General features: G+C 31.3%; 1 protein-coding gene across 2 annotated transcripts in view; it reads left to right on the forward strand.

Annotated features, from left to right (window-relative positions):
* LOC142321006 (phospholipase B1, membrane-associated-like) overlaps positions 1-12,370 on the forward strand; it is a 217,256-nt gene that overhangs the window by 78,504 nt on the left and 126,382 nt on the right. For both annotated transcript variants that reach the window (XM_075358998.1, XM_075359000.1), the window contains exon 2: positions 3,811-3,981. In XM_075358998.1, the coding sequence (XP_075215113.1) occupies positions 3,850-3,981 (132 nt within the window). In that variant the 5' untranslated portion in view covers positions 3,811-3,849. The remainder of the gene's footprint in view (positions 1-3,810; positions 3,982-12,370) is intronic.

The following is a 12,370-nucleotide window of genomic DNA, read 5'->3' on the forward strand; positions in this document are numbered from 1 at the left end:
AGTACTTCCTACATATTTTTTTTTTTATTTAATAATTTTGATGTTTCATAACCATGTAACAGCTTAATTAATCAATTAATACAAAAATTAAAGCACTGTAAAAAAGCAACGTAGTTAAAATTTTAGTAGAAATTTTTCTCATTCTTTATTTTAACATCTATTTTACCAAATTTTAGAAAATTGTAAATTAAAAATAATTTTAGAAAACTTTTTATAAAATTAATCAGCTAAAACATTATAAATTTAATTTTTTAAATATACTTTAAACTACATTATAAGTAACTTATATTTTAATTTTATAAATGTTATAATTTATTTTACAAACTTAAATTTTTATTTTCAAAGAGCCGTTCAATACTTCATAAGTTGCAAAGAATCAAATGAGAACTGACAATTTAAATTTGTAGGTTAAGTTGATTGTTATTGAATGCACGTGTATACATCATTAAAATTCATGAAAAATCATGTAAAATACTCACTTCAATACTGCACCATACAAATTTGTACAATGTGCATTTTTTAATTAAACTTTAAAACGTTATTTCAATAAATAATAATATAATATAATATTCTCAATAAGCGCGCAATTCTATCAGACTCGGCAATGCTTTGCTATTGCTAGATCTGAGTATACATACAGATTAAATGACAACAATTGAAAGATTCATAAAACCTTAAAAAACTGAACATTAGCAATTTTACAAAATTTAACCTTTCACTTTATAAAAGTCAGAATGTAAATAAATCCAAATGGCAAAACAACATCACTAGCTATCGGATTTAATTCACACCACTCTCTTATCACAGTATTCGGTGGAAAATAATATTTCAACGAAAAGTGTTGTGGCTGCAAAATCATTACCTTAATACTGAACATTAAGAAACTTATAAAACATTACGGAACCTTATAAAATTTCACCTTTAACTTTATAAAATACAGAATGTAAATAAATCCAATTGTCAGAACAGCACTACCTATCGGCTTCAATTAAACTATTCTCTAAACACAGTAGTCCGTTAAAAATACGAATTTTAATGTAAGAACAACACTAAACACTGATAAACCAAAAATTAAAAAAAAACTTATAAAACGCGATCGCAGCTCTGGCTACCGGACCCAATTGTGAACCTTAACCATCCCAAGATCAACAACACATAAATAAATTAAAAATAACATTTTCACTTCAATACTATACCTTACAAATTTGCACAATGTACATTTTTTAATTACACTTTAAAACGTTATTTTAATAAATAATAATATAATATAATATTTCTCAATACTCGCACAATTCTAAACGCGATCGCAGTGCTCCCTACTTGTTACTTAATCAGTTGTGATTTTGTTTACGTTGGCAACGTTGCCATGCGGGCTCTTTGTGATTGGTCGTTGTGTTTGACAGCGGCATCTTGCATTGATCTGATTGGTTTTCCTTTGTTTACATTTCCATCTGATTTATTAGTCTCTTATTTTTTAAAAAACTGTTTTCTCGCGATTTTTTGTAACACAATAATAACACAAAATTACGAAATATTTTTCTCAATTTGATCGCAGCACCAACTGACGGGAAAAACTAAAATTAAAATAGAATATTATTGAATATTCAATAATGCGATGGTAGTGCAGTCTGCCGGATCCAATGTAAAACATTCCAAAATCAACAACTACTTATAAATAAAAAATAAATTAAAAAAACATTTATCAGTGGACAAAATTGTGAATCTAAATCATTCTCGAATCCCCTTGAACATACACACAAAATTTCATCAAAATCAGTCCAGCTGTTTAGGAGGAGTTCACTTTCATACACACGCACACAAGAAATATATATATAAAGATATATATACACACACACACACACACACACACACACACACACAGACACACACATAATTAAATAATCTATATATATATATATATATAAAACTAACATATATATACATATATATTTAAAATAACGTAAAATATTATTATAATGGGTGTACAAAAAGTGATACAACTTTATGGGAAAATGAGTAAGTTACAATAGTTGCAGAAAGTGACCTCCATTATGCGATTCATATTTTGGTTTGTCTGGTATTTCTCCTACCATCACCACCACATTCGGTCGCCGAATGTCCGTACCACAAATCGCACTCACTGTTCACTGTGCTATGAAAGAATGTCATGAAGATTCTTCTATGTGACATTGCACACTAAACACCCACTTTTTGTCCGTGCAGAGGAGACTAGTGCAGCTGATGTGAATTTTCCGAAAACAAATTGCGTGAATTCTGTGCATTCAAGCAATCATCAAGATGGAACCATGCCTCGTCAGACCGAAAACAATCTTCGAGTTCTTCCCCATCCGGCGTTACAGATGACATGAATCACTAACAGAAAGCTACACGTTTTCCATTGTCTGCAGGTAATAACTCGTGAAGGTAACAGCACGAATTCTGTTTGGATGCATCTTTAAACACTTGGGTAACGCTGTGTGAGCCACCACAATGGCTAGATAGGCGTCGCACAGACTTCTTGAGACTATCAGAATGTGCATGTCGCAGGTCAATCAACTTTCTAGTGTTAGCACTTTCGATCGACCACTTTTGGCTCCATGTGCCACATATCCTGTCTCTTGGAACTTGCACAGTTGCGTGATGTAGAACTTGTTTGGTGCATCCACACCATACTCTTTTGTGAAGGCATTCTGGATCTGGACATATCTGGCACATCTAATGTATTGGGAAACAAATGAATATTCTCTGCTGAGTTGTATAAGTGCAATTATACAATGTCTATTAATGCATATTTTTTACTCTAAAATGAATTCTAAGCGAAGTATTTAAAAAGTATTTTGTTTACACTGTGTAAAAATTCAGTATCATGTTAAGAACACTACTAGAAATACAAGTTTGTTCGCTGTAGACAATTCTATAGTAACGAAGAAAAAAATTGTATTTCTGGTTTCTATTGCCAAACGTTAATCCAATTTTTCAACAAGATAGAAGTAGCTCTTATTTTAGAATCCTTACTGCTTCTATTTCTTTTTAGTAACTTTTTATGATCAGATATTCACTACGTTTGGATCATTTTACCATTTATTTTTCCTACTTTTTATTGTAGATAGTCGAAAAAAATAATTAGAAATGCATGAATTTTAATTCATACAGACTAAGTTACTGATATTAATGCTTTTCTTTAAACTAACTAGTTTGCAACAAGATATTTTTCTTAACATAAAAGTACAGTAAGTTTATTATTTTTACGATATCATAAACGTTGTTAAAGAAACAGTAGAAAAAATAATAATGTCTTTTAAGTGTTGCTATAAACAAACGGTTGTATGTGATTTTATATAAGACATCCTTCATTCCCCTACTCTTTAAAATGGCACAGGAATTAATTAAAGAATAACATCGAATTCACACATACTAAGAAAGTAAGGAATGAAGTACTTCCTACTGCATTCTTTAGTGAGTCGAATACACTCGTACTGTTCCAAATCAACATGTTCAACGCACAGTAATACAGGTGTTATTTACCCAAACTAATTTTTATTCTGTTCTCTACAGGAACTATTTCTGTATGAACATTTTCAGAGAAAGTAGATGTAACTAGTGCCTTTGTACATCAGTGTTTTACATCATTTAGAATCATAAGAGAATTGGTGTAAAACAACAGATTAATGTACTAATTTCTATTTATAAACGATTACAATAAACAACTTCTCTCTAAAGAGAAATATTTTAAACATTTTTTTTTTTTAATTTCAATAAAAATATATCGATAAGCTTACCACTTATGTTTATTATATAAAAAATTTTCAGGCAGCTGTCCTGTTATTGTTCTGGAAAATGTCCTGACGGATGGCGGCGCTCCTGTTGGGCTGGGTAATATTTTGTTGGCTGGCAAGATGTCTGCACTGCAGTGCACGAGTGGGTGGAGACGTCACCTACGCAACGTTACTGCAGCGCAACGGAGACGTTGTCAATTTTCCTGTAAGTTTATGTACTATATATTAATAATAAAGTCATATTGTAAAAAAAAAATTAATTTTTTTATGTAATTTGTTATTATTATTATGTTTTTGTTATTACCTTATATCTTAACAAGCGAACTCAGTTTTCCAAGAGGATAAAATGGAAGTAATTATGTTGATGACCGTCGCACTAAATATATATAAAGTTAATGAACTGAAAGTAAGTTTTTTAGATATAAGAATTACTACCTTATGACAAAATGTTGTATATAACATATTAATGTAACATATAAATTATTTATATATTTTATTATTATTATAAAAATGGAATATAATTTAAATTATAGAAAATTTAATAAAATATATGAATCATTTAATCTAAAAACAGCATATACAACTAATAATAAAATAATAAATTTTATTAATAATAGAGATTCAACTAAAACTCAAATAAATGGTAATAAATGTAATTTGAACGGACAGGGAGTATACAACTTGAAATGTGAAGATTGCGAATTACGATATATTGATATGTCCAATCGATCATTTTTAATTTGAACTAGGGAACATATTAACTGTATAACAAAGAAATATACAGACCGTTCAAATTTCGCTAAACATAAATAGGAAAATAGCATAATTATGATCCAAATAGATTTATGGAAGTATTGAATTACTCTAATAATTATTACAACACTTTTAATCTCGTAAAAATTCCATATATACAATAATAATGACAAACTAATAAATGAACAGGTTAATTCTGATGACAATATTTTCAACAATCAGATAATAAATAAATAATAATAATTAAGTTGGCTAAACTGATTCCAAAATTTACAGAGCTCATAACAATTGAGAAACTATTACAAAACGGAAGTAGTCACTTAGACTTAAAATTTTAACTTTTGATGAATTTTAACAAAATGACGATCAGTTATTACTTATATGCATAATTTAATTATGTAAGATTATAGTTTTATATATGTTAGTCATAATTATCCTCTTGAAAATGGCAGAATAGCCGACAGCGCTAGAGGAAATCAAAATGGAATTTAGTAAGCTATTTTAAAATCATATGTAGTAGTTATTATACCAAACGGTGTCATGTTCGAAAAAAAATTATTGTTTTCTATAATATAATTATTTAATATTATTGAGATAATTTTGTTGGAAATTGCTTAAATTTTTATTTGGCAAGATTATATTACTAGTATATAAGAGAATTATAGTTTTAGGATCACAAAAAAAGCTTTCATGAAAAAATACCTTTTAGGAGAGGAACCTCTCTAGTACGAATAATAAATGCGTGTGTAATACTTCAGTAACAACCTTTTAAGGCGAATTTTGAAACGAAAATTCAATACTGGATTAATACGAAGTTCTTCTCATCAATAATTTAAGAAAAAAACACAAAATGATAGACGGTGATATGAAGCGCTATAACTAACTAAAAACATTTTTTCCTATATGTTTTACTAAAGCTGTCTATAAGTTTTTAAAACATGCACGAAAATTAAGAACTTCACGAGGAAAATGAATTAAAAATAAAGAAATGCTTATTTTTTAAAATAAGGACGTGAATAATTTTTTGAAGTTTGGTTTTAATATTTTATAAAGTAGTGTTCATGCTTAAGCATTGGTATTAGTGACATTTGGAACTCATTGGTAATTTGTTATTTAAAAATTAAAATCACAACGATAAATTAACAATAAATCATTTATTTGTTTAATTTAGTTCATTTATTTTAATTCTACAAATAGAAATAAAAAACAGATTGACCAGAAATTCAAGCGTACTGGCTAATGGCTAGAGGTTCTAGATACCTCTCTCCTTACAAGGTCTCTCAATATAAGATCTTGAGACCGATATGGACGTATGAGATTCAGCCCCGAGGGATGATTAGTGATAGCAATATTAGTGATTCAGAGGTCACAGAAGAAGAAACTGAGAAAAGTAACCAATTCACCTCGGTTCGTCAAAAAGTATGAAACACATGAATACTTGGGGATTCTGTATGTTGGGGATGAGATTGAAAATTTCAATTCTAAATAGATTGTTAGGCTAAATAGACATACAATCCCCTTAGTTTGAGCCTGCTAGACGATAGTGATGATGTTAGACGATTGAAAAGGGTTCATGTGCTGGACTTTAGTGATAATCGTTGAAGATACTCTATTCTCATAATTTTTTCTGTACTTTTTTACTTCGGGCATTTACCTTTTTCCGTTACTATGTTTTTTTTGTGTCCATTGTTGTTTAAATGCTATTACTGTTTGTCGTATTCTTGTTTTGCATTTATCGATATTCTCTTATTTTGGCAGGCTTTTATTTATATCTGTGTTTAATTTTCCATTCGTTCTTTTATATCTACCTGCTTATAAGTGAATGAGAATCTTCTATCTGATAAACGTCATTGCTTACGAACTGAATGGGTTGGACACATATGGTCCATATATTGGACAAGTTATAGAACCCAGTGACGATAGTGCTTACGACATACATAATCAGTGCATTACGTTTACTGTTATTATAATAATTTACTGTTTTTTTTTGGTTTTTTTTTATTATTAGGGGGTCAATCATTGGATGACACTCTGTATGTGATATTTTAACATATTACTTACTCATGGTTTCGTTAGGAGAAACTTAATATAAATTTTTGTTCTACAGCAAATAAAATTCTACAAGTAATGAAAAAGGAAGTTTATTTTTATTATAAAAATTGCATTTCGTAAAAATATTATAAATAATTCATCTTTTTATTGTTTAAAAAACAAATAAACAAAATGTAATTGTACGAACAATTTTAACATCACTTTACTTCCTATTATGTAATTTCTTTTACTACCGGAATGGAATTTATTACTGGAATGATATCTGAAATCTAATGCAGTATCAAATTTTTCCCTTAGAGGTGTTTTCTTTAATACATAAATATGATTCAACACTTTTATAAAATTATAGCATTATGCAAGTACAGTATAATTTACTAGTTTTTTGTTGTTTTTTTTTATAAGATATCAGTCGTGTTTGAAATTTAATTCTAACCATTATCTGAAAAAAAAGTATTTACCAAAATCTATCAATCATACCTAATACTAGAACACGGAAAACAACATAATATTATGGCATAAATAAGAACTTCTAACTTAACATAGAACATCTGCTTTTTATACAGCTATTCTTCACAACAATATTCCAATTTTTATTAAAACTAACGTAAATAGAGAAATCTATAAAAAGAAATTGATCAAAATGATTAAGTCTTCCGTATAGTGACAATGCGCACAGTAACAATTTCACATAACATAGATCGTTTATTTGGTCAAATCAGAGTTCCTTAACAAGTTCTTTTTTTAGTCTCTACGAGTATTAAATATTTTTTTAAAAGTTTTTATTTAACTAATAATATTATATTTTCTATTACATTTAAACAGCATTTGAATTAAAGAACAAGATTATTCGCATGACGTGTTGCGGAATTGTTACAATGTCAACATGTACCCAAATGTCGCTATGCGCAGTTGTTGCAGAATCAAGCTTTCTCATCAATACATGGGACAGCACGTTTTTTTTTCATTTCGTATGGAATTCATTTTCTACGATTATCATATTGGGGCTGTTTTTTTTCTTAAATTGAATTGTATAAATGGATATAATACATAATGTGTCCAATTTTGTTTGAAATTCATTCAAATTCATTATTTTTTGTTGTGTATTTAAAAAAACAATTTTTTATCGTTGCAGTATAGTTTCTTATACACGTGTTCATCTTAATAGAAACTACAAATTTTTACAATTGCAATAATAATTACACAAATTGCTCTGGAGCTAAAACGATTTACTTAATCAATGTAATTTTTTCCACTTTTCAATATAATCTCCACTAACATTAATGCATTTCCATCTATGAATTAGCTTATTTATGCCTGCTGCAAAGAAATCTTTGGCTTTGCAGTCAATTTAGCTCATTTTCTTTGACCCGTCATTGCCTAAACTTCTTACCACGTAGCGCCTCCTTCAGTGAAAACCCGATGGGCCAAGTCAGAACTGAATGGGAGATGAGCTAGTACTTCCCGATGCAATCTTTTCATGGTTTCTCGAATTACTGAGCCAAGTGATGCCGAGCGTTATCGTGAAGCAGAATGATGCCTCTGCGCTGAGATCGAGTGGTTTTTTTCAACAATGCTGGCTTCAGTTTGTTGATAAGCATGTCAAGTGATCTATCTGTTAACCCTCTTAGAATCCACCCGGAGCTTGTTGGTGTTAATGTAATGAATTGTACCGAAATTTACTATGAATGTTCGTATTTTTTTGGACAAACGAGAGTAAGTATTAACTGGTTTTTCACCTTCGGAAGCAAAAAAAGGATCATTGAACGCTGTTCAACTAACTGGCAAACTTCAAGACGATTCGCCATCGTAAAATTAGAAGTTGAGGTTATGAAAAAATAAATACTCAAACAACTAATCAAACATCATCATAAGGTCACCAACTTACTCTTCTGAAAGTATCATAACCCTCTTTCCAACTATTTTGCCTTCATAGCAATTTGTGTTATTAATTATTAAATAATCCTCGTAATATTGTAAATATAGAGGCTTTTCTAATCATAGATCTTAATATTTAAAAAAAAATCTAAACAGCTATTATATGTACTATCTTTACAATTCATTTTTTGAACATTAATTGTGGCGCATGAAAGAGATAGCGTTTTGCAAGAATTGATTTTATTTGTGAAGAGTATCAGAAAACCTGACTTAAAAAAATCTTTGCTTTATAAAATTTTAGATGTTTGACAATAGACATTTAGACGTAAGCCTGTAACAATATAAATTTATTAATTAAATTTCTAAATTACGTAGATCCGAATATTTAATGAAATACGCATTTTAAATTAAAAAATCATTCATTATTAAACTAAAATTTTTCCTCGTATCTCTATACGGATATTTATTCTAAGTTTCACAACTAAGATAAAAATACTAATAAATTAGACGATTGATTTTTCAAAATAAATCTAAAATTGCCATAACATTTTCACCAAACTAAGCTTAATTTTGCCATTCATTTAAATTAATAGAATGCTAAAAAAATATATTCCCGATCAAAATACATCTGAAAACGATGCATAGGCTAATATTTAAACCAAATACCACGTTAGTGAGCATAAGAATACATCATAGAGGTGATTGTAAGCGACTTGATGTGAGATGTCAATTCAGCTGAAAAGTAGCATTTTCTTAAAAATAAGACTCTTGTGCCAAATATACTGGAAATGAGGAATAATTGGTTTTCTTCTGTCTTCTTAAAAAGGTAATTAATATATTTTTTCATGTAATCAAGCGAAGCTTAACGATAAATTTGTTGTAGTAGTTTAACTCGACAATTAATTCTTTCCTTTTTGCACCATACGAATTTGATTGTTCTTTCTTCTTCTTTATTTGCCCCGCCCCCCAGAGCCGGACACGCACTCAAACAGAAGCTCAGCTCTGGCGGGTGCCATTGCCTCAAACCACCTGGGCAATAACCCTGGGCTCGGCTATGCCGTTCCCAAGGTCCCACCCAGTCAGCCGGGACTCGGTCTGTTGTTGCCATGCCTAAAATAAGGAGACCTCGAGGGGGTAACCTCGCCTCAAATGTGGGGAACCCCCGAAGGAATCCTCCACCGGGACAACGATCTTAATTTTTCCCCCGGTGGCTCCAGAAAGAGTCCCCTCCCGATCAGCGAAAGTGAGACGCCGGAGCATCCCTACCCTCCCGGACGGGGTTGTCCCAGACCGAAACCACGTAGTATACAGGTGCAGTAGCAACCAAACCTCATGTTGCATGGGTAATTTTGTAACCCCGGCCACCAAGGGCGTATCCATGCACATTACAGGAAGAACATCTGGCCTCCCGGCAACAGTCCTTCCTGATGTGGCCAGCCTTCCCACAATTAAAACAATGGCCGGTCGGTCCGGGTCACTACACGCTCTTGCCCTGTGCCCCGGACGCCAGCAACAGAAGCAGCTGTCCTCCAGGGATCGCCGCACTACTCTGCAGGCCATCCATCCTATACGCTCCCGACTATCTGCCAATAACTTGTCGGCGAGGATGGATGGCACAGCCACCGTCACCATTTGTGTCGCTCCATAGGCCCGCCGCATAGAAAATACGTCGAGTGTCACCACCTCCCCTGGTCACCCGACGAAGGTCTGTTACAAATTCCTTTTGAGAAGTGAGTGCATCCACATCCTTTACTAGGATATGGACTCGCCGACCATCCCTCTCCGTCAGCGCCGTTGTGGCCCTCAACCGTCTCCAAAATTTCTCGACTGAGTTTTTCGGCTGCGCCTCCTTCGCCCAGCTCCCGGATATGGAGGTCCTCCCCCTGGCCACGACGAGCCTACAAAACCCCAGTCTCTCCCGGGGACACACTGCTCTTGACCTGCCGGAGGAGGTCCGCATACGACCTTCCCTCCGCCTTCACCACGACCGTGGCAGAAGGCGACACGAATTTGATTTACACTGAAACATCATTACGTTTATAGAAAGCAACTTTGAAAGTGGTATTTTGTATTTCAAAAGCTTTATACTTTATTACAATCACAAGAGAGACTGGGAGAGACTGTGAAGATGTGAATCATTAAGTTTTATTTAAAAACAGCGAAGCAAAAACTTTTTATGCTAACATAAATTGTTTTATTAATTAGTAGATTTAAGCCTTATTAAAAAATCATATTTTATTACGTTTATTCATTTATTCTCATCGAACATTTTCAGGAAGCAAAATGAAATTCAGAACTTTACCATTCTGATAATATTTTTTTTAAATAATTTATTTTAGGTTATCCAGTGATTAGAATAAGCGGATTTTTTATTTTATGGGTACAGTTATCCAGTTTTGACTGAAAGAGTTTTTTTAAATCTTAATCGACACGAGGAAAAACCTTGTTTGATTCCTCGACTTGAGGATTCAATATAAACCAAAAAGATTGTTTTCTAAAAAAAAAGAATTGTTTTCTATGTTTGACATCTAGTATAATATCCAGCAGAACCAAAAAAAAGGATAACAGCCAGCCGATCTTATTTCATTAATGAAAATAATAAAAGGTACTGATGTATCAAAAATATGTTTATTTTCAATATCTTATCGTTCTTTATTAAATCCCGGAAATAAGAATTGAAATAGTAATTTATGGAGTAAACCAATTTATAAGTTTTACCTTGTTTGTATATAACAAGGTACAACTACGAATATTGTCTGAAATTATTATAATTACAATGCAAAACGATTGTTCCGATACGATGTTTTCTGGTACATAAAATACATATAATTCAAACCAAGATAATACTTTAATTTTTATTTATCTCGTATTCCTGAATTTCACTTTTCTGGTTGTTTTAAGAATAACAATAAAACGTTCATTTATCAGAAGGTTATTTAAATGATGATATAAGCAGCTGTTCTATTTTTATCTATTGATTACAAGTTGAACTAACGAGACCTCCACCGGAGACCAGACTTTATTTAATTTAGTACACAGAAGGGAATCCTCATCAAAATTTCAGTTAATATTTTATATTTTTTTTAAATTTCACTTGCTTTTATTCTTCTACCTCTGAAATTATTTATCGAAACATTCAATTGAGTAAATCATAAAAAAGTGATTTCCCCCCAATTTGAGGGAAAGGAGCGTATAGTTTGAAATAAAACGTTTTTGTGTTTGCAATTCTTTTTACTTTTATATTCATTGTTTGAATTAAATTTTTCGCCAAAGTTCATCACCAGTTGGAAAACAATAAAAAAACAGTTACATTATGTCAATATCCGAGTTTGCCTGGTTTCGGACCACGACTATTTTTGAAGCTCTTCACTTCGCTGGGAAATATGTTGCACATAATCTTTTCTTGAGTTTAAATTCGTCGATGTTTTTAGCACCTTTTATGGTTGGATAAAGAATATAGTAATTCAAAAAATATTTTTAATTAAGTAAAAAATAAATTAAGTAATATTATTAGAGTAAACATACCTTCAGTTTTAATTCAGAAGGAAAATAAAAATTTAAACGTTACTGAAATGCCAGGAAAGGAAATAGATCATTTTAATTTTTTTATTTATCTGCTTATGATATTTTGTGGTGTCTGACAGTTGTTATTAATTTATTGAAGATAGAATTTTTTTTTGCTGGATGAATTAATTCGCCACATAAGCTCGAAGCTGTATGGTAATATGAACTGAAAATTTTATAGTGTATGAAAAATACCATTCCTGCCTTGGGATCCGAATCCGGGTTTTCCAAATGAAAGGCCAAGAAACTACCACTCTACCACGGAGTCATTGAATCTATCAGATTATGTTACATCCACAAATACTGTTCCAAGAGAAAATAAACTTCCTTTGGTTGTTGAAACTAAAAGA

This window comes from Lycorma delicatula, chromosome 3 (genome assembly GCF_047948215.1).
Source record: "Lycorma delicatula isolate Av1 chromosome 3, ASM4794821v1, whole genome shotgun sequence".
Classification (NCBI taxonomy): Eukaryota; Metazoa; Arthropoda; class Insecta; order Hemiptera; family Fulgoridae; genus Lycorma; species Lycorma delicatula.